This window comes from Amborella trichopoda, chromosome 5, assembly GCF_054954075.1.
Source record: "Amborella trichopoda isolate Santa Cruz 75 chromosome 5, AtrichopodaSantaCruz75HAP2 v2.0, whole genome shotgun sequence".
Classification (NCBI taxonomy): Eukaryota; Viridiplantae; Streptophyta; class Magnoliopsida; order Amborellales; family Amborellaceae; genus Amborella; species Amborella trichopoda.
Window position 1 is genome coordinate 18765355 of NC_142340.1, and position 24292 is coordinate 18789646.

The 24292-nt window shown below is 36.4% G+C and overlaps 1 protein-coding gene across 18 annotated transcripts; it reads right to left on the bottom strand.

Moving 5' to 3' along the window:
- Positions 1–3235: 3235 nt before the first annotated feature.
- LOC105421731 (uncharacterized) lies at positions 3236–22421 on the bottom strand. 18 transcript variants are annotated; one of them, XR_016055228.1, is made up of 11 exons: positions 22146–22421; positions 17925–18033; positions 17640–17694; positions 16657–17016; positions 16406–16456; positions 16054–16105; positions 7655–7713; positions 5602–5774; positions 5367–5520; positions 5120–5165; positions 3236–3802 (listed from the first exon to the last, which is right to left on the bottom strand). XR_016055228.1 is itself a non-coding variant. In XM_088866303.1 (9 exons), the coding sequence occupies exons 5-9, from the start codon at positions 16406–16408 to the stop codon at positions 3675–3677; spliced, it is 288 nt and encodes a 95-aa protein (XP_088722429.1). In that variant the 5' UTR covers positions 16409–16456; positions 16946–17016; positions 17640–17694; positions 17925–18033; positions 22146–22421; the 3' UTR covers positions 3236–3674. The 18 variants fall into 18 exon arrangements, 14 of the variants coding, with proteins under 14 accessions (XP_088722429.1, XP_088722427.1, XP_088722420.1 ...); XR_016055227.1 differs by having other exon boundaries at positions 16657–17019; XR_002283376.2 differs by lacking the exon at positions 16657–17016.
- Between the last annotated feature and the right edge of the window lie 1871 nt (positions 22422–24292).

The following is a 24292-nucleotide window of genomic DNA, read 5'->3' on the forward strand; positions in this document are numbered from 1 at the left end:
TTTCAATAAGATTGTAATATTTTTGTTTATTGTTATGAATTCTAGATATCATAAGTTTATGTATAAGTGCCTTCATCTTTTTTTTAAATCAGTATTTGAAGAAAATTGATAATTCTATAATATTCCGAGAGATATTTCTGCATTTAATTATAATATTTCTGATACCGTAAGTTTTACGTATTTCTGTATTTAATTGTAACATTCGCAGCATAAACTTTGAAAGCATGCAAGAGTTTTGAACAAGTGCTATGTGCAAGTGTTCTGTCCAAGAGACAGTACAAATGTTATGTGCAAGTATTATGTGCATTTATGCATAATTGTTATATGCAAGAGTTTTGTGCAAGTGATTGTTATAAATTGCTTTATGTGGATATATGTTAATAATTTCAAGAATAATTTAAAAATATGATATTAAAGTTTCTTGATATCTACAATATTGGTATGTGGTCTACAATTAATAAGGTCTTTTGAATTTATATGTATGATAATACGATATAGTGGTGTTACTCATGACTATATGTGTAGCATATATATGGTTATATTTCTTGTGATTACATATGAGACATGCTTCTTATGAAATACGTGCACATGGCAACATGCTTCTAATAAGATATGTGTTCAGGGCAACATGCTTGTGATAAGATAAATGCGCATGGAAACATGCCTCTGATGAGATATTTGTGCCGGCAGTTGTGATTTTTCCTAACTCTCTATGATTGGATGAGAGTTAGCAGTGTGTGTTTGAAGGGTCGCGCCCCTAATATCTATGTGATGGCACTACTCATTGGAACCTCTTTGGTAGTGTAACGCCCTCTCGCCAGAAGCACACATGAGACGGTTGTCTTGCAAGGCCCCTACCTATCAAAAACCCCAAAGCGCGTTGAGAACTGCGTGCGTATGTGAGGCACGATGCAATGGATTTTCCCGTTGGTGGTGCTTCTTCATATGGGATAGTAGAAGTTCTAACCTTGGATCCAAGGCTTGGGACCCGAGGTTAGTGCTTCTATTGCAGGATTTGTGTTGTTGTGAATGCACGTTGATCTTATTTTTATTGTTGTGAATGCACGTTGATCTGATTTTGTTTTTGTGAATGCGTGTTAACGATGCCTGATGCTCAAATGCAACAATGCTTAACACTACTTCAATTAGATTATAATTGGTCCTGATATGAATACATGACATGTGTGCGATTAGAAATGAATTTATTTAATGACATGTATTAGAATGAAATCGATACTCTGAAATTCTGCTTAATATGTATTGTTTAAGAAATAATTGCATATCTAGCCATGATTTGTAAGGATAATGATGGTCATTTACTGAGTAGCCATACTCATCAAGCTATTATGAAATTTTTTTTCAAAGTAATCGCAGCCGTATCATTCATATGCACGCTAGTTTTGAAGAAATTTGTGGTCATGACTAAATTTCCCTTTGTAACTATTGATCAAATTCACAATTGTAATTTTTGTCCTATCAAAGGATGTGTAAATCTAGACCTTCATGTTAATATCGGTTGCGAGTAGACCTTGTACTAATTTTTAAAAATTGAAAAATCCGTGTTGGTGCAATATATAAATAAAATTTTGAATTTGTTCTACATATAGTATAAGAATAGTCTGTTTCACCTAATAAATGTTAGTGTTATAAAACTTCGGGTGTGACAACAAGTGCACACAAGCCTCAATTGCGTGTAACAAACCGCCACAGTTTGTGCCCGAATCATGTGCTTTGACTTGAGCGCACACGATGCGTGTGTGCACGAAACTTCGTATGAATGACACTTAAGTGGCACTTCGTGTGCGTGTGTTTGGGGGAATGTGGGGCAAATCGTACGGTACACATGTGTGCATAAGCCACCATACAACAAACCGGCACGGTTTGTGCACGAATCGCACGTGTAAGTTGAGCACGTGCGGTCCGCGCGTGCACGAAACTTCGTACAGAGGGCACTTAAGTCACACTTCGTGCACACGTGTTTGGGGGAATGTGGGGAAAATCGTACGGTGCACAAGTGAGCACAAGCCGCCATAATTGCACGCAACAAACCGACACGGTTTGCATACGAACTACAAGTGTTGAGTTGACCACGCGCAGTAAGTATGTGCACGAAACATTGTACGAAGGGCACTTAAGTAGCACTTCGTGCGCACGTGTTTGGGGGAACGTGGGCCAAATCGTACAGTGCACAACTGCGCACAAGCTGCCACAATTGTGCGAAACAAATCGGCACGGTTTACGGGCGCACTGCGTGCATTGAGTTGAGCATGCACGGTGCACATAACTTTGTACAGAGGGCACTTAAATGGCATTTCATGCACACGTGTTTGGGGGATCGTGGGGCAAATCATATGGTGCACAAGTGCGCACAAGCCACTATAATTGCGCGCAACAAACCAACACGGTTTGCGTGCGAATCGCACGTGATGAGTTGAGCGCACGCGGTGCGCGTATGCACAAAATTTCGTACGTAGAACACTTGAGTGACACTTCGTACGCATGTGTTTAGGGGAACGTGGGGTAAATCATACAGTGCACAAGCTGCCATAATTGCACACAACAAACCAGAACGGTTTGCACACGAACCGCGTGTGTTATGTTGAGTGCACGCAATGAACGTCACGAAATTTCGTATGGAGTGCACTTAAGTTAAGGCAAATCGTACGGTGCACATGTACAAACAAGCCACCATAATTACGCACAACAAATTGATATGGTTTACGAAAGAATTGTGCACGTTGAGTTGAGCGCACGCAGTGCATGAAACTTCACACAGATGGCACTTAAATGACATTTTGTACACATGTTTGGAGGAGCATTGGGCAAATCGTACGGTGCACAAGAACGCACAAGCCGCCATAATTGCACGCAACAAACTGACACAATTTACAGACAAACCACACGTATTGAGTTGAGCACACACGGTATGCATGTGCACAAAACTTCATACCTAGGGCACTACATGCCCCATATTATACATCTACTCCCTCGATAGACCTATTTGAGAGGAATTCTTCAATTTAAAATTTTGGTAAAGAATCACTACATGATCTTTTTTCAAAAGAAAACAATTGAAATTTGAGTTTTCTTATGCTTGGCCTTGGATCTCATCAGGTGGGAATTGAACAATCTCGATACAACTTTTTTTTCAAATATGCAAAAGGTGCAATTAGGAAAAAAAAAAAATTTAAATTATTGTTTGGGTCGTTACATCTCAAAAATTTAGAGTCTTAAGTAAATCCTAAATTGGCTTTTATTCAAAAGAGTCGTATAATCCAACAATAGTGGTACAAAAGACGTCCACGAAAAATACAAGTGTCAACAAATGATTTAAAAGACAGGTCGATGAATGAATCGACAGCTTGAATCACCGTTTTACCATGTGGAAAAAATAATGAACCGTATAAAAAAATACAAAAAACACTGAACATGCCAAAACCTACTCTGAATAGATGTACCTACGATCCTGATCGCTATTTTACTATTGAGTTGTTGTTTTACTGTGCAAACTGTCGGTTCCCTTCAAGATTCATCCGTTTTTCAATACATACACAAAACCAAAATAGGACAACCGATTCCTATGCCAGATCCGACAATTCCATGCACTGTCTCAACAATACCTCATCCTCATAAAAATATTCTCATGTTTATATTCTGTCTCAATAAGAGTAACCTCACTCTCGATGAGTAAGAGTCGATTTGTTGGCATCTTCATTGTCCCGGCAAGACGGCGTCAATGGAGACGAGACAGCTGCATGAAAGGAGGAAGCAGCAAGTTGTGATAAAGCTGGTACCGCACCACCTGCATAACCCAAGCAACCATGCAACTAAAACAAAGGTTAAATCAAAAAACGAGAGAGAGACACGGAGTTCATGACAAAAATTATTTTGATTTTGGAACTTAAAGAATTATACTGCATATTTCATGCTCAAATCCCACATTTTGTGATCATTTAGTATTATTTAATTTTATTCTTTTTTTGTAGATAATGTTTCAAAGTTGTAGTGTTCATACTTCTCACCATCACGCACTTGTAAAACTACAAAAAATAATTTGAAAGAACTAAAATTACCATAATACCCTTAAATCCAATAAGGGTATATTGATCATTTTATTATTGAACTATTTTTTGTTGTTTTTACGAGTGACTAATATGAAGAACTATAGCTGCCCCAAATCTGTGCTCAATCCAATGTACAGAAGAAATAAATTGAAATACACCACACACTCAAAAAAAGAGGGACTTGAGCATAAAATATAAACGAAAAAATTTATATAAAATCTTGACCTTATATTGTAGAAATAAGGTGCACCTCAAAAATCTTTAAAAGGTCGTCTCAATGTTGAAAAAGCTCACGATTGATCATCTCAACCTCGAGATACATGGATTGCACATATTGTAGCATATTATCTAAACCATCCATTTTCAAAACTTTTTAAGTGTTTTTAGGTATGCTTGATCTACATCATTTTTCAAGCGTTAAATTTTATAATTTTATAATTTGGTTTGAAAATAGATTTTTATGTCATCAAAAAGGCAAAACTACATCTTTTACCAAGTTTTAGAGGTCTACCTTATTTTGATTGTTTAAGGCTGACATCTTATACAAAACATACCCAAATACAGAAGGGACTATATGCTATGAGATTTACTTTTGTTATAAAGAAGTCACGATCATTTTTAGCCATTAGATATGAAATCCAATAGATTAAAGTGTAACACAACATTTGAGAAATTTTATTTTCGAAATTTGTACCCAATCAATGATACATCATCAACCACCGGATTTTAAATCCAATAGTCAATAATGACAGTGACCTCCTTTTATCAAAAATAAATGGTCTCATTGTATACATTTCCAATATAAAATATAGGAAAAATTAAATGGGATTATTCTGTAAAATTCCCATGAGAAGAAAAAATATTTGTTCAATCCTTTCAAAAACAGGAAAGATCGAACTACAAATAGATGACCAATATGAGAAGTCCACATTAGAATTTCTCATTGTGTGTGTGCGCTTTCTATGTCTGAGAGGGTGAAGAATATGAATCAACCATTTGTTTTTTTTTTTTTTTGGAAGCGTAACATGAATCATTAAGGGAAAGGTTTGATTTGCCTGCAAGTCCAGCACAAGTCGAAGAGAAGAGTATAACTGGTGGGGCCTGAAATCACAATTAGACAATACAATTGAAATTGTATGAGGAATAAGATAAGTAGCATGTAGTTTATCAGTTTCCGGATTTGTTGAAAAAAACCTTGATTCTTGTGATATAAATCATTAGTAATATATATGCAATAATTAGCTATAAGCTAAAAGACGACGTATGCTAAAAAACAAAGAAATCAAGTAAATAAATGCTCACAATCTTTTTAAACTGGTATCGATACAATAAGACCCTGATTTTGGTACCACTAACTCCTGGGATGTTAATAAACGTGAAATCATGGAATAAAGGAAACGTTTTTGGTGAGTCTATGGAGTCTTGCATCTGCCTTGGTCTTCAAGGGTTTTTGGACCTGCAACATATCCCAAATCACCGCAAATCCATTTCCAAGTGAAATCCATGAATCTGGATCTATACTAACAGATATAATTACCTTTGAAGATTGAATGAATGGTCCCAAACCAATATAAAAGATAGGCCACTTTGAAGGTTCAATTCCTTTTTCTTTTTTTTTTTCCTTCTTCAGATTCATGATTATGGTGGTTATGATAATAGACCTGTAGAGTTTTGGATCCCAAATCCATCTCCAAGATGGATTTTCAAAGGCTGGAATCACAAGAATAGATGTGTCCCAATAAGTACCTAGATATATTAATAAGATATTATGCATGATGAAAATAAATCTATCTAAAACAAAATATACTATGACAGACATATCATGTGATTAATCAAAACCTAGTTCTGTTTGCTTGTAAGACATATTTTATGGCTTCCTCCCCCTGTGATTCATGTTTCAGTATGTGGTGAAGATTGGGATTTTTACAATGTTGGAGGCAATGACAGGGGCTTTCCCTTAAGAAGTAGAAAGGGTAGCTTTTGAATGAAATCTTACTTCATTTAAGGTAGGCTCAAGGAGATCTTTTGAGCAAGTCTGAGAGGGGGATGGATGAACCTAGCTTCTAAGTTCTTATTCCAGGCAATTTTATAGGACTTCAAAAGGAGAGAAGTGACAACCAAGATGATAGAAACACTACTTCGAAGATTCCCCAACCTGATGTTCTATTGATTGAAATTGAGCATATAGGGTTCTCTTGCCTAATTGAAATACTTTGCATTGCAGTTTTGTACTATTTCTAAATCTAGTAACAAACTCAACAACAAAAGTAAATAAAAACACAAAATACGTAAATGTAACTGAGACTTATCAGACAAAATCTCGATTTTGTACGCTTGTAATTTTAGTTCGCATAGCTAATAAGAAAAGATATTTAATTATGTAACATGAACTTTCATCGGAGTAAGCTGTCATCAACCAGTCTGTGCTAATTTGACTTGGCTTGAGAACTTGCTGAGTTTTTTGGTTTATCACACAACCTGCCTGAGTGGGCCAATAAAATGTAATTTTCGATTGTGACTCAGACAAGTCCGCATAAGACTCACCCTAGTAAAGTCAATATGACTCGGCTGGGGGGTATGGTTTAATAAGCACAGCAACTGTTTGTATGAAGCATGATTTGATATGATGTCTCTGTTGATATCTTCAAAAGATCATTGGCTTGGGATTACCAAACCTACCGACTTATAAACTTTTCATGCTCAGTTCCACCCCCAAGCGTGTAGGTAATCTTAAAGCCTATTGGTCTCATTGTGTTAGTTACTTGTTTGGTAACTCGTTTGTACCATTGATTGTAAATTGTCAATGTTACTTCTTATATTCTTCCATGCATGTGTTATTCTAATATTTTTTGTGTCGAGGCTATTAAAAGTTTATCACACTTTACAAAAACACACTAGACTAGCTCTTGCAGAGAATCTTAGAGTCTAGTGGCATTAGTTTGGTTAGTAACTTATTTGTATCCCTAACTACACACCATCTATGTTACTTGATATTCACCTATATGTCGTTTTCTAATATTTTGTGTCAAGGGTGTTAAAAGCCTCATACCCCTTACAAACATACACATGCACAAGCACATAGATAATGTGCTTGAGCTAATAAACTTGAATCTCATTCCTCCTAAAATCTCATAAAGGAGACCCAAGCTACTTAAACCAAGTCGTCATCAAAATTAAAATCCCTCCTTCTGGTAATTATCAGATCTATGGGAAGATCAATATTCATTAAAATAAATGAATTATATTAATTTCATAATATACAAAAGATTAAGTTTAGTTCACATAATATCTGAAGACCTATAATTAGGCTATCAGATCAGATTCTACCTAGGGGAGATGTTCCACGCATGAAATCAGAAAGCATTAAACCAATGTACTAAAGGGCATCTCTTAAGCATCTAATGTCAACTAGCTAAATTCCTAGGAACATCTTAAACTTCAGAGAAAAGGAAAATCAGGTTGGTCAAAGGAATCAGGTTATTTAATAAAAAAACATTAGTTTCCTTGATAAAATAAAGGAAACTCAAAGCAGTAAGAGGAGTAAATTTCATCAAGTAGAGCATAAAACCGTAAAACTTTCATATACTTACGCCAACAAGGAAATGCACCCACATAGGCCCTTTAATCCATTTTTGTACGATAGGCATCGCTGCAAGCAAAAAAGAAAAAAAACAAATTCATCAAAAAAATGAAGCTGACAAAAGTATACCACCTACTCCTGTATTTATAGCCCTATGAGACATGCAGATCTCAAGATTTACTTCTCATAAATAACAATAAACGGAAGAGAAATCTAACACCATTCCATGTGATTTCAGCACATTCAAGAAAAGACTAAGAAAGTATGCGAGAAGTGGAATGTTCGATTAAATATTTATAAGACTACAATGGAATAGAACAAACGCAAAAACAAGCAGATGAGATTCAAAGGTGAATGTAATTTTCAAACTTTAGTTTGAATGAAAGCATGCAACTAGATTAGAGCAAATAAAATTACTTCCAGATGCTCGATTCACTTGATACTCGTATTGTTTACTAAGTACAATACCACCAAACAATGTTTCAAAAAGTGCTAGGCGGCACCAAGGCAGCCGGGGTGTCCAGGGCACCCAGTGCTTAGGCAAGCACCCAAAACCTGGGCAGCCCAATAGAAAGAAAAGAATTGTAGGGTTTTTGTCTCTCTAAAATAGGCTCCAATGGGTTTTAGGTTTGAAATGAACCCAAAACCCACAATTTTGCCCCTTTATTACTAAAAAAATGATCAAAAAATGCCCTCAACGAAGGTCATTTCCACCCCTAGAGAGGCGCAAGACCTGAGGCGCAAGCCCTGGGTGGCCGCCTAGGCTGGTTGAAGAGGCCGCCTTGGTAGGTTCCCGGGCGCCCAGGGATGTCCGCCATAAAGTGGCAAGAAGGCTGGTCTTAAGGTCGATTTATGAATATCCCCATATTGCAAGCAACAACTTGAGGCCTTACAGATATTGTCAAGGACAAAGAAATAAAAAAACAAGTATAAAAAAAGGACACAAGTTAAGTCGATTGTCATAACTGCTCAATCTTACCAAAGAAATGGACATGATCAATCAAACTATTTAACTATATTTGTCACTAGAGAGCATAAATCCATATCTCCTAGTGCCAGCACTTGTTCCTAACTCCCTATCTCCTAGACTCGTCAGTAATTCAGATCTCCACAGGCTAACAACAAATCCTCTCTCTCTTTTCTCTACTATGAAGGTCAAGTTCAGGTTCTTGGATCTGTGGTTAGGGTGTAAGAGCTGCAACACAGAATTCGGGGCTAAAATAGAATACTATAACAACTAAATTCATATTGCATGCATTCCAACATGGAACTAGGACTCATCTTATGTGTTATAAACTAGGCTCTTCCTCTATGTTATTGTACAGTTTTCACAGCTTGCTTTCCTCCCCAAAAAATATCGAGAGCAACCCCTATAAATAAATGATCGCTTGGCACCTCTTAGAGAACAAAAGAATATAGATCACCCCAATCAGGAGTCTATGGTAGGACTACATCTGGACCGTACTGCATATAGCCTCAAGCGCCCTCCCTTTTGGACTCACAAAAACCACCAGTTATCTATGTGACCCTGCTCATTATTCTAGTATCCAAGTCCACACATGATCGCCTCATGGAACAACTCGGGAAAAAAACACAAGGTCAGAAAGAGATTTCTAGAGACCTTTAGATCGGAAATAAACTTTACAAGTTGCATAGAGACTGTCCATATCCTCGATAGCCTAGTTGCTGATTTCCTTTATCTTAGAACTAAGTAGCCTCTAGACACAATACATTTGAGGATTGAGCCAGGTGTTTTCTTGCTGTATAGATATTTTGATCACTTGTTTACAGTAACTGTGTTTACCATGCCTTTTTGCCATGATCAATCTACTGATTGCAAAGGAGGAAAATTTTCAGCAAGTTATGAGAAAAATATAAACCCCTATGGTCTCAAAACGATGTTTCCTTTTATATATTCTTTATATACATTTATATATATATATATATATATATATATATATATATATATCATAATTACTAAAGGGAAGAAACTTCGGGGCTAAATTTAATGGAAATATCATGCATCCACGTGTTCTAGTCTCATGGTTGATCAGTTGGGTAGAATTCCATATTGGAGAGCACATATGGAAGTGGTTTAACATTTGTTGATAATTTAGAGCACTGAGGAATTTAAATCAATTAACTATATTCAACAACGAAAGAAAATGGAAATCGTTTTTGGGAGAAACTAATGAACATCAAATTCTTTCTTTAACACTGTACAATCAGCCCTAATGGCTTAATATGACTTGAAACAAAAGGCTAGAACTCATTACAAGCACATCAAAGCAAAAAGAGCATAGTTTCATAATAAAGTTGATCGGGATTTTTAGCAAAAAAAATGAAGGGAATGAGCAAGTCTTGCTCGAATCTCAAAATTTGCCTAAAAAATTGACATCACAGTCAATTCACAATACATATTCAGCCATTACACCCACTAATAGCACTGAATGTGCATACATTGAAACTTGTTTCCCCTTTGCATCAACACATCAATTATTCACCAAATACTTCAACTATTTCCTAGTTAAATATTTCCAAGGCACTCTCCATGTATCAGAACCCAGATTCATTAGGAATCACTTGAGAATCCACCCTTGAAGAGATGAAATGCTATATCACGTCAAGTTTCAAATGCCACTTAACATCTTAAAGTTCTTTCCCTTTTATTTCATCATGTCATCGTCCAAGCCTTATCCCAACTATTTGGTGTCGGCTAGACAAATCATGTTCCTCCATTGTACTCTATCAAATGTCATACCCCCAGCTAAACCATAAGTCATCATATCTCTTCTCATTACTTTCATTCATATCCTTTTGGGCCTTTCTCTTGCCCTTTTAGAACCTTCTACTTAAACCAAATCCCTCCTCCTCACAGGCGATATTTTAGATCGGTGTTATACGTGGCTAGACCACTCAAATCTACTTTCCCTCATGTAATTGCCTATTGGAGCCACTCCTAAGTTCTTTTGGATATATTTATTCCAAATTTTATCCTCTCTTGTCTTGCCACTCATCAATCTCAACTATCCCATAAAGCATGGCTGGTCCTACAGCTGTCCTATAGAATCCCCCCTTCAATTTCAGTGTTATGAGACGATCACATAAGACTTTAAAAAAATATTTACTTTCTTCCACCCAACTCTAATTCTATTCGCGAAATCTTCCTTAATCTCCTTATTTTCATGGATTATCCACCTTACCATGAGCAGATTGTAGCCATTGGGCAAATATAGGTTCGATCAAGATTTGTTTTTTCTGAAGTACCAAATGCAAGCATGACATCGTTATGAACATAGAGTCCCAAAGTATGAAAACCCAAGAACAAGTTGGCCCAACTTAAATGAAAACATCGAAAATAATCTCTTTTAAGTATTTATTGGCCATCAATCTTAACTAATTTATTATTTCTACTCCTATTATTACTAAATTTGCATTACACATACTGTCTTAGTCCGGCTAATTTTAAAACCTTTTGATTCTTAAGCATCCTTCCAAAATTATAACTTTACATCGATGTCGTCTCTAGTCTTATCAATCAAAGCTATGTCATCTGCAAACAACATACACCATGGTACCTCATCTTGTAGATCTCTAGTTATCTCGCCTATAACCAAAACAAAGAGAAATGCACTCAATGTTGACCCTTAATGAAGCCTACCATCACTAAAAACGCACTTGTCTCTCCAGTAATTGTCCTTACTCTAACTAGCACTCTCTTTTATATATCTCTCACCATGTCAATATATCCTCCAAAGACTCATTTCTTTTCCAATACCCACCAAATCGTATGCTTTCTCTAAATCAATAAAGACCATATGGAGGTCTTTTTTGTTCTCCCTAAACTTCTCAATCAATTGCCTAAGTACGAAAATAGCCTCTTTCGTTTACCTCCCTGGCTTAAAACCAAACTGAGCTTTTGATACACTCATTTTGTGTCGTGTCGTTACTCAATTCCTCTTTCCCACAGTTTCATAGTGCAGCTCATAAGTTTGATCCCTCAATAGTTCTTACAGTTCTGCACATCTCCTTTGGTTCTTGTAGACATTTTCTTTGTTCTCAAGATCTTGTTAAACAACTTGGTCAACCAGGATATGTCAATCTCTCAAAGCACTTCCAAACCTTTATTGGGATAATATTGGGTCCTAAAACCTTTCCTGTTTTTATCTTTCTTGAAGTTTCTTTGATGCAAAGGAGTCTGGGAAATTAAATCCAACCTTCTTTTGATCTTAAACAAGCAAAAATTCAACAATAATGGAGGGGAAACTATGGTTGTAAACCAAGCCATGGAGAAGAAGATGCTATCTTTTTTCATTCATAAACAAATTCTCTACAAAAATATTCTAATCTCTTACTCTCTCTTCCCCCCACCCCCCACAATTTTCTCTCTCCAGCTCATCTCCTTTTACTTGAATCTCTCCCCCATCAAATCTTTCTTTAGATCTTCACTCCCATAAAAATCTCTTTTTTAAATATCTAACTCCCCATCCATATCCCACATAAATCTCTCTAAATCAAGCAAATCAACCCCTTTAGATCCTATTTTCTAGGAAGTTTCTCTACCCCTAATCACCCATCACCCATCATTCTCTATCTAGTTATCTAACGATCCTACCAAAATAGGATCATGGTATCCTACAAACTAGGAAATCCATCTTAAATAAAATAAAAATCTCTTTTTGACCCCTATATGAATATCCTTAAAATTTTGTCCCAACAATAAAAATAAAAATAAAAAAAGAAACATTTTGGATGCGATTTGCATCATGTTCCCCAGGTTGGGAAAAAAACTCGTCTCAAGTTTTTCCTGTTGCATCTTCATCGTCCTCCCTTAACTGATAGTGAAGTCCAACATCTGCACGCAAATGTTCTTTGTAAGGCATGAAGCTGAAAAACCGCTATGCATCTTCGATGGCCATCCATTTGGTAGCTTCATTGCAAAACAAATTGCTCATTGAGGATTCAAAATCAACTACCTTTGCTGAAGAAGCATTGTTTCCAACCAAAGAATTTTGATTCCAGTCAAAAAAAAACTTTCTCCCATAACAAACACCCAAACACATTCAAATATCTGCACAAGAAATATAATAGTTGATGAACACGTGCTACACCCAAAATTGGAACCATTGGTCTTTCCTCCAGGTGACCTCCTACCTACACCATTTTTTCACCAACCTTCAGTGAAAATCTGTTTGTACCTCTTATGAAAATTTTAGCCTCAGAATCATCACTTGGATTAGTAATAAAAGACAACAAATCAATTATTTGTTCAAGAATGCTTCGATCATCGACACCAACTTCTAGTTTTGAGAATAACAAGGTACCCACATAAGAAGTTGTGAAGGGATTGTACCTGAAGAAAGGTTTCTCCATTGACATGGTTTGATTAACACACTCAATTGAACCGGTAACATCATATGTTACATCCAAAATATTAACAAGCACAGACTACCTTCATTAAAAATAGGTAGATCCTGAACGGAGCGCTCGTTGCCCACTAGTGCATCCATTCAAGACAGATCTAAAAAACCAGGTCTCATCTTTAAGATAGACTGGGAAAAAGCCTATGACCACTTAGACTGGTCTGTCCTCGACGAAACTCTGAAGAGAATGGGCTTTCCAAACAGATGGAGACTGTGGATGAGAGGCTGCTACGCCCACCCCTACTTCTCCATCAATATCAATGAAACCCCAAAAGGCTACTTCCCTTCTTCCAGAGGGTTGTGCCAAGGGGACCCTCTCTCCCCATTCCTGTTTACCATTACGGATGAAGTCTTCAGTTGTTCCATCTCGCGCCTGTATCAAGAAAACCTCCTCACGGGTTTCAACAGTAGTTGTCAAGGCCGAATTGTGTCGCATCTGCAATACGCAGATGACACATTGGTCTTTCTTAACCCCTCACCTAAGGAAATCTATAATCTCAAACTCTACCTTAAATGTTTCCAAGTGGTCACTGGGTTTAAGTAAATATGGAGAAATCGAAAATGATGGGGTGGCACTCTCATCTGAAGAGGTCAAAGCCCTTATCCCCTCCAGGAATTGCAAAGTGGAAGACCTGCTTACTTCTTACCTTGGTCTCCTCCCTTTGAGACTGGGAAAAAGCCTATGACCACATAGACTGGTCTGTCCTTGACGAAACTCTAAAGAGAATGGGCTTTCCAAACAGATGGAGATTGTGGATGAGAGGCTGCTACTCCCACCCCTACTTCTCCATCATTATCAATGGAACCCCAAAAGGCTACTTCCCTTCTTCCAGAGGGTTGTGCCAAGGGGACCCTCTCTTCCCATTCATGTTTACCATTACAGTTGAGGTCTTCAGTTGTTCCATCTCGCACCTGTATCAAGAAAACCTCCTCACGCGTTTCAACAGTAGTCGTCAGGGCCCAATTGTGTCGCATCTGCAATATGCAGATGATACGTTGGTGTTTCTTGACGCCTCACCTGAGGAAATCTATAATCTCAAACTATACCTCAGATGTTTCCAAGTGGTCACTGGGTTTAAAGTAAATATGGAGAAATCGAAAATGATGGGGGTGGCACTCTCATCTGAAGAGGTCAAAGCCCTTATCCCCTCTTGGGATTGCAAAGTGGAAGAACTGCTTACTTCTTTCTTACCTTGGTCTCCCTTTGGTACTAGGAAAACCAAAAAAGAGACAATGGTCTCACATCATAGACAAGGTAGCCCTCGTAGGTTGGAAAGGGAGATACCTCTCAACGGCAGGCCGCACCACCCTGATCAAAGCCACCCTAGCAAATGCCCCTGTATACATGATGTCCCTCTTCCAGTTACCTTCCTCAATGGCTCTTCGCATCGAACAGCTCATGCAGAACTTCCTATGGTTAGGACAGGCAGAGCGTAGGAAGTACCATCTCATCCCATGGGATACTATTTGGCTACCCAAATATCAGGGGGGGGCTGGGATAAGAAGTCTCAAACATCGTAACCTGGCTTTACTAGGGAAATGGTGGCGGCGCCTAGCTACTGAGCCAAAATCCTTGTGGGCACAGGTTTTAAGGCATAAATATCACATCCCACACACGAACTAGATGCCACAGAGACGACAGGTAAATAACGCATCGGGTGCATGGAAGTCGTTCACTGCTTCTCTTTCCCTTTTCAAGAAGTTCACTAGACTCCACTCTAAAGAAGGTACTAGAATCAAATTATGGTAGGGACTCATTAACCAGAGCTCTCTCTCTCTCTAGCAGAATTTTATTGAGCTTTTCTCTAACAAAGTTTTATTGAACTCAAAGGGACGCTTGGAAAATCAGTGTTTTTATTTGTGACTCTACTAATTTATAAACTCTACAAGAAATTTCTGGTGCGATTTGTCAAGGCACACAGGAACCCGGTTTCTATGCGCCAACCCCGCGTATGTAGAAATGCTGGCCTCTTGATAAATCTCTACTTTCTTCAATAAAAATGCTACCCCTATATGAATATCCCTAAAATTCAATCCCAACAATAAATAAAAAATAAATAAATCAATATTTTGGATGCAATATGCATCATTCTTTCACTTCAGATATCCTAAACTTAAAAATGTGTCGATGACCTTCGACCTCTTCTATATCAAGGTTCTTCCTAATCTTGTGCGCCCATTGTGGTTGTCATTAAGCAATTTTTGAAAATAAATTTCCTACCTTTCATTGACCTCATTATCTCTTACCAAGACCCTCTGATCCTCACTCTTAATGCATTTCACATGATATGGATCTTTATACTTCCTCTCTCTCATTTTTGTTAGTTTGAAGATATTTTTTTCACCTTCTATTGTCCCTAATTTGAAGCATAGATTATCATATGCCTTGAGCTTAGCTTTACTTACTACTTTCACAACATTCTTCTTGGCATTTTTATATTCTTCTAAGTTTTGATCAATTTCTATTCTATTGCCAAGTTTTGTCGCATGATTTATTTTTATTTAATAAAAAACAATAGAAGTTCTTTCCCTTAATTCCCTTTTCTTAGCTTTCCTTTTTATTTATTCAAAAAAAAAAAAAACAAAGAAAGTTTTATCCCATTTATTTGAATAACTATATAACATCAGGTCATTCAAGCACATCACAAAGAAGCAACTCCAGTGGTTGTGTGTGTGTCGGTGAGAGAGACAGAGGCTATAACATCATCTGCAACTTCCCCAAGCATATCCAGTTAACATGGCCAACTATCTAAAAGATCATGTTACTGAAGCATAGTATAAAGAACCAACTTTAATTTGGTATGAATTAATGAAAGATAGACAAGTCATCTAGACTAAATTACACAACAAAAATGGAGTGATATAGTTCATATATCTAGATTCAATTCCACCAAATCAAACACTAATAAAGCCTACAAGTAGAACACTTCATGGCCATTGAGAGACAAATATGTGAATGAGATAAGTTTGAGAAAGAAAGGAGTACCATGATTGAACCCATAGAAGGCACTTGCAGTCCCTCCAACAGCAGTACCAATCTATCAAAAACATGCATAGAAATATATCACAACTCAATTCAATATTCTCTCCAAAGAAAAACCACAGAGCTTTCCACAAATAACCATGTTTTTTTTGTATGTGACATTCCCAATTTCCAATCCAATGACAAGTTTACTAAGCAGAGAGAAAGACCAAGCCCAATTTCTCCAAAGAAAGGATAGCCTAGTATTTCCACAGAACCCATCCCAGAGAGAAAATTCTGAGATGTGTTCTATATATTATTCTTTGGTAAACACAGTGTTAAAAAAGTTTTAAGAAACAGGAGAGGAATAACTTACCATCGAAAAACTATCTCTAATGAAGGGAGCCACAGTCCAAGTGCTAGATTCCTGCAACCAATCGAAAGAGATGATAGACATTCAAAAGAAATAAAAGTTGGGTCATTTTTTAATGACCGAGGTTGATCGAGAACTAAAAACAAACATGACTCAAAATTGAGAAGAACCCAAAAATGTAAGATATATATATGGAGAGAGAGGGTATTTTAATGGATGAATTTAAACCACTAAAGGTTGAAGAAGAAGCATACAAGGTCTTTAGAGAGAGGACCTGCACAGTGGGGGCATCTCAAATTAGTTGGAGACGTTCCCCCTTTTGATCCCATCCTTGACATGCCTACCATCCCATTAACCAGAGCTCTCTCTCTCTCTCTCTGACAGAATTTTATTGAGCTTTTCTCTAACAAAATTTTATCAAGCTCAAAAGGACGCTTGAAAAATCAAGGCTTTTATTTGTGACTCTACTAATTTCTAAACACTACAAGAAATTTATGGTGCGATTGGCAGAGGCACACAAGGACCCGGTTTCTATGCACCAACCCCGCATATGTTGAAATGCCAGCCTCTTGATAAATCTTCGTAGAAATGAGTAGATGTATTTATAGATCAATCTGCTGAAAAAGTAGAGATAATTGAAAATATGCCTAGCATTTTTATTGATGAAAGTATGGAAGATTCAAAGTCTAATAATGAAGAAATTCTACATTGTATTGATCAGAAAGAAATGTTAACTTTTAACATTATTTTGTTGAAGATATTGTTGGATTTTCAAATGATTCCCTCCTTGTGAAATAACCAAAAAAAAAAATACAAAATAAACCATTTAACAGGCTACTCTTCTTTGAGATCACATCGCATAACAATGAGGAACCAGCAATGTAACAACAATAGAAAAAATGGTAAAACCAGCAAGGAACCAGTGAAAAATGGTATACGAGCTTCTCTTCTTAAGTGAGATTAAACAGAAAAAAAAAAATAGAAAAAGGAAAACTTATTGTATGTTTGGGTTGTTCTTTTGTTGAGCTTAACCAAAAAAATGAAGCCTAAATAAAAAAAATACACTCTGGAAATATGAGGGTTTTCTTCTTTGAGCAGAAAGGAAAAAAAGAAGAGAAAAAAGAAAATCAACTAAAAATGCTATCTGTAGATTTGGGATTAATCAAAAATTGGTACAGATCTGGGGTCATCTTCTTTGAGCCCTAAAAAATATAAAAATATGAAAAAAACAACTCACCATAGTTTTCTCTGAGCTCTAAGCTTGCAGCAATGGGGCGATGAGGGCAAGAGACCTGGGGAGAGGAGGTGATACACTCGGTAAATACGGATTTTTTCTTTGTTGAGCACAAAGAAAAAAAGAAAAAGAAAATCAACTTAAAATGCTCTCTCTAGATTTGGGATTAATCATCTTTGAGCTTATAAAGAAAGATTAAAAAGAAACCTAAATCAGAAATAAATTTAAAGATCTAGGGTCATCTTCTTTGAGCTCTAAAAGAAAAATATATGGAAAAAAATAACTCACTGTAGCTTTCTCTGAGCTCCAAGTTTGCAGCAATGGCGGAGATGCGGGCAAGAGACCTAGGAGGGGAGGAGAGGATGAGTTGGTTGAGCGAGCGTTGAGGGCAAGAGACCTGAGGAGAGGAGGAAGCAACTTAGTTGGGGGCAAGAGACCTGAGGAGAGGAAGAAGCAGCTTCGTTGGTGCGATTAGGGCAAGGACGGTGTCGGCATCGTTGGTGTGATGAGGGCAAGAAATATCGGGGGTGAAGTTCTTATTGAACTTCCAATTTTAAGTTCCAACATTTTGGTCGGAACTTTTTTACACACCAAGATGGGAAGATGAACAGTACGGTGAAGTTCCCATTTGAACTTCCCTTTTTTATCAAACACAAAACATGAACAGTATTGGTAAGTTCCCACTTCCAGGAAGACACTTCCTGTTATCAAACACGCCCTAAAAGTTTCCCTGAGCTATTCCATGGGGTGCGAAAGTAAGAGGAGAATAAGTGGGGAACTGACTGGGAGATTGTTTGCTCTTTGAAGATCTCTTTCTAGAGATTGTTTGCTCTTTAAAGATATATTTCTAACATATGGACAGGGAAGCCAATGGTTCACCGAACCAAACTTTTAATCACTTTTCATAAATGATTTATTATTCATAATTGAAATCCATAAATCCCAAATCAAAACAAAGCTGAATTCTGTGACAAATTTTCTTTCAATAATTCCAAATTTCTTACAAACTACCCATAAAATAAGCCCTTTCCAACTGTGTACTCTTGAAGCTACTTAAAAGTGCCCTAAATAAATGAGGTCACAGGTTCCATCGCTACCTACTACCCATCAACAAGTCAAAAAAAATGATAAGTGATGATTTCAACAACCAGCATTCCCAAAGCCTTTTATATAAAGCCCGAACAGTTCCAGTTTTATATTCCAAGCATGTAAGCAAAACGATTAAAACAGTACAAAATTCTGCCTAAAAATAAAATTACATTTTTTTAAATACACAGCAGATCCAAATGAGTATTTCACAAAATGCTTTAAAATCCCATAAATAGCCCACAAAATGAAATATTACCAGACCAATAAGATAACTTGCCTGAAAAACTCATAAAACCACATTAATCGAAACTCAAAATCAATTAGCACTAATACACTGCATTGTGCCCAAGACAATTTATCTCTTCAAAAAGGTGAACTCATAATTGAGTCGTTTGGGGCTTCCGATATGTAAATCCTGGATATGCCTCTAAACGTAGGTATGCAGATTCTAGTATATGTAAAACCTGGTTTAGCTACAATCTATTTGGATAGCTTTCGGAGAACCCAATATATAACAAATCCCATGATTGGCTCTACTAAGTTGAAAACCAGGTTTTGGCAATTTGCTGTTAAACTTGTTAGCTGTCCATTTCATAAGTTAATTATTGCACATAGTATATGGACAATAAATATGATTTCCTAGAAATAAGGCATCTACAATATGACAAACAAATTACAAACAAATTAGAAGGTTCAGATCTTATTTCTTAGATCATTTTAAGATCGAATTTGGATACACACAAATACACTGTCTCTCACACACACTCTCTATTGCACGTCCACACTATTGATTATACAGCAACAATGCACTATCCAACATTATTGTATTGTTTTCTATGTATCACTTCTTCTTTGATTGAAAAATATACAACATTATTGCAATATACAGCACATTGCAATATACAACAATATCGTTTTCAATAGAAAGAGCTTTAAAACTTACTATAGCACATTATGCTTGTCTTCTACAGTGCCTTATGGAAAGAACATATTAAACATCCAAAAAAAAGCCATAAATAAAAAAATAAAAAATAAAAAAAGTGATAAAAGGAACATGGTGTAGATTCTACAATCATTAGGATCCCATAAAGGAAAAGGTTCTAATACATGATACCGATTTCGACCAAGAAAGCGGTTCACGACATAGTGGACTTGCACTCTCTTAAAGCATACGAGTAACCAAAACCATAATTATCCAAAGCAGAAAGGAAAAAAGAAAAAAAAAACAGAATATACGATCAAATTTTCAGTGAGCACACCGTGGAAGAAAAGCGGCATTCACCATCTTTGAACACTTATCAAATTTCAGAGTGACAATGTGCCAATAGAGAAGCAGCATTTTAATTGGCAATTCAAATGTAGAGGGAACAAAAACAAAGCAAATAGTACTTATTTTTCAGATTCTTTTATAATTTTTAGTTTAAACCTCTAAAATATATTTTACTGCAGCTTTTACTAATTCTGCTGCCAAAAACTTGGATTCCTTATGAGAATGACAGTGGTTAGCCCATGGGTTCTTGAGACTCAATCCCAAGGTCATGTAGAAGAGTCAAGGATTGAAAATATAGGAGAAAATCAATGTTTTATTGGTTTTCACTTTCTCTCTCTAAAACTACCTTCAAGAACTTGAATTGGCATTGAAAAACTCAAAACCAGCCGAACACCATCAAAATAGCCACACAGTATCTACAATACAAGGTCTTGGTTAGGGCCACACCACAGGAATAATTTTTTTTTTTTTGAGAAATATGTTGACTTTTTATATATAGTAAAAAACTACAAAGAACTAGAATTAATAAATAGTATCTTCATGGACCATTTATTGCTTATTTTTGTAAATGCTAATAATTATTTTGTACATATTTCTTACAACAATTTAGCAGGAACATATACAATGCTACACAGTATACCATATTTAAGCCATCTGATGATGGGAGCATTATCGGAACATTTGTCTTTCATATTTGCATCAGTTTCATTAATTGCATCAGTTTAACATGAAGACACATTTTTATTTTATATTTATTATAATTAACAAATAAGAAAAGGAAAGAAGAAAAAAAGAGTTTTTGGTGAGGGTTATGTTTAGAGAATCACATCATCTTTGTACCTTTCCTCTTTTCGACCCAGTAGTGATCCTATAGAAAAAGATAAGAGAAACAAAATGTGATGTGCCCATACTCAATGGTATAATACGCTATTCAAGCTATCTGATGGAAGCATCATCGGAAAGTTTGTCTTTCATATTGCATCGGTTTCATTAACATAGAGACATATATTATTTAACATGAAGACCCACTGTTCTTTGAGTAAAATTGGTATTTGATTGCCTTCAAAAGCCTAAAAACCTCTAGTAAACATTTGCTAAACAAGATATTACCTAAGATGGACTCCACACTGCACTATGTGCAGATCCCCCTTTTCACTGCATTAGACAGTCCATAATATTTCCCACCCCTGGCTTTAATTGAGTATGGCATGATACCAAGGAATAATAATTGAGCATGCTATCTCATAGATGCAGTGTCCAGAGGCAAGCACAACCAACTCCATCAAACAAAAAATCCAATCAAACGTTGCATGCATCATACAATAAAACCAGAACAATAGATTTGCATGCATTATATAATAAACCTCAAGGTGTTGCAGGCATCATACAATCAAACAATAACAATCAGATTTCAAACAATCAAACAAGGGCAATTAGATTTGCATGCATAAGCCCATCAACCTCAAGGTGCTTGCGTGCATCATACAATCAAACAAGAATAAACGATTTCATACAATCAAACAACCATATTATCAAGAATAAAAAATAACTCCAGATTGAGAAAGGATAAAGCGAACAATGGAAAAAACTCAATCAAAAAAATCAGATTTCCAGAGTGAGAAAATGTCCGAAAAGATCCAAAATATAGAAATCCACAAAATATATCAACAAAAATGCCACATTAATTAATGCACACTGGCCATAACATCAGATTCAGGGAAACAAATGTCACAAAAAAAAAAAGATGAACACCCACAAAAATTCGCATTCCCTTGCTCTCCCTCTCTCTCTAGTTAGCTAAAAATCGTGAAGAAGAGAAGGAGCCTGATACGAATTATTTTCACACACAAAAAAAAACACAGGAAAACCAGGGCTCATTTGCTCTCTCTCTCTATCTCTCTCTCATGGAGATGGAGCTTGAGATGAAGATTCAAGCTCCGAAATGCCCCAAAATCCCTTCTATTAAATCCCTTTCAACATATATTTTTTAAATTAGGTTGTAAGAATCCATTAGGAGAAAAAACCAGGAAAAACCAACCTCCATTGGCAAGAATGGAAGAACTCGGAAAACAAAAAGCACTATAGTAAAGAAAATGCAATGGAGAAATACCTAATGCAATGGAGAAATACCTAATGCAATGGAGAAATACCTGCTGAAATCAGAATGAATCAAGACACCTCTGTTGATATGGAGACCACAAGCCTCAAACCGTAATGATCAACAACAGGCTTTCTCTGCAGAGTACATAGTTAATACGATGTGCAAAATAAATATCAGAAAAACACGATGATGGTGCTACAGACGAGGATGGGAACAACGGCGAAAATGGAAAACGGGATAGACAGACAAGGAAAGATAGCAATCGGGGTTACGGCTTAACCCTATCTTGCCACGGCGCTGCTGCTACTTGCCATTAATTCAGCGTAACGCTTCTTCCTTGTTACTTGTTATTTCAGATGTCTGTAACGCTGGCAACGGGTTACGGACACCGACCCGGACTCGGACTCGAACCTAAAAATGTAACGTGGGACGGTGGGACCTAAACGCAACCAAAAATCAAGATGTATTTAACTATATTTAAATATATTTCAGATATTGAGACCTGAAAAGTACTGCTCTACTCTGAAACAGACCTGCCAAGTATAATTTTTGGACCCATATAATATTTGGGTCCAAGATTTGGACCTAGACCCAACCCGCCAAGTATAATTTTTAGATCCATACCTGGACCTTGATTGAGTCTACCCTGAGTCTATTGTCACGCCTTGAGATGATATGCTCTTGATTTCTTAGAGACGAGTGGAACTTAAGCATTTTCCACTAATTTTAGAAAATAAACTATGATATAAAATTTATGGACACAATTTCTATGAGTCCACGTAGAAATGAGTCACCTCTTAAATATCTATTTTTGAGATGGATTTCTTAGCCTAATTTTTAAGGACAGACATGTAACCTATAATATGGAAATCATGAATATGAAAAAATAACTAAAATTTGAAAATTAAAAATAGTAGTTCTATTAAGAAAACTATTTGGACCATTAGTTTCAATTGTTTTCAGAGGGACCACCTATTTGCATCCATTTTGAAGATGAATGCATTATATCCCGGGGACCGCAAATGTAGAAATGCGGTCCCCGTCGCATGAAAAATTTTTCCAAAATTTATTGATAGAAAAAGTTTATATAATGTTGGCACTTAAAATATAGAACTAAATGTAGAACTAAGGTGCACCTTTAAAATCCTTTGAAAAGGTCTATTTTGATATTGAAAACATATCTAATTGATCATCTCAACATCAAGTTGATAGCTATGGAGAAAAAAAAAGAGATTTCAAATCTTAAAAATAGTGCATCTTACCACACATTATTTGAACCATCTATTTTCAAGAATTTCATGTGTTTGTAGATATGCTTGATTTGGACCTTTTTTTAGTTTACAATTTTATGATTAGAGATAGAAATAGATTCTTGCACCATCCTAAAAATTTTCGATACCAAAATTGTATCTCATGACAATTTGGAGATGCATTTTACTTTGATTGTTTAAGGTTGCAACCTAATACAACCCACATCCTTTATTAATTCACTTTCTCATTTGTATTTTATATGTATAATTTGTAGTATGAAGCTTACATACTTTGTAATTTTATATAGCCTAGTTTAGGAAAACATGGGTATGTTTGGCATAAGGGATGGAAGAACTCATTCTAGATCTTTAGCTCGAATGGAGTGTATGTACGATTTGGGACTAGAGGTGGCAATGGACCCGATCAGACCCAGGACCCGACGGGTAGACCGGAGCTCAAGTCTGAGTATGGGTCCAAAGTTTGGACCCGAAAAGGTCGGGTCCGAATCTAAAACTTGGACCTGAATACTATTCGGGTCGAAATCCATGTCCAATCGGACCTTACCCATTGCCACCCCTATTTGGGACCTAATGGGGATATGCAAAACCATGATTTGGGGCCTCAAAATGCGTCCAAACAGCCTAGCTTATCGTAGATCTTGCATATATGTTAAAACAATTTTTGAATATATAAGGACCTGGACTACCCATTAAATTCTAAGATTATTTCTTTAAACCAAACAGAAGCAACTACATCCCCATGCTTTCGTAAATTTAGTTATACAAAATCTATGCAAATATAGAACTGTACAAAAAATAAAAATGAGAAAATGAATGAATAAATCTTATAGTATTGTATTTATGACCTAAGGTTAATGGAAGTGGCTGAAGTGGCTGCATAATTTTCCCCCACACCACTGAGGAATCAGGAGGTCCAAAAAAATCT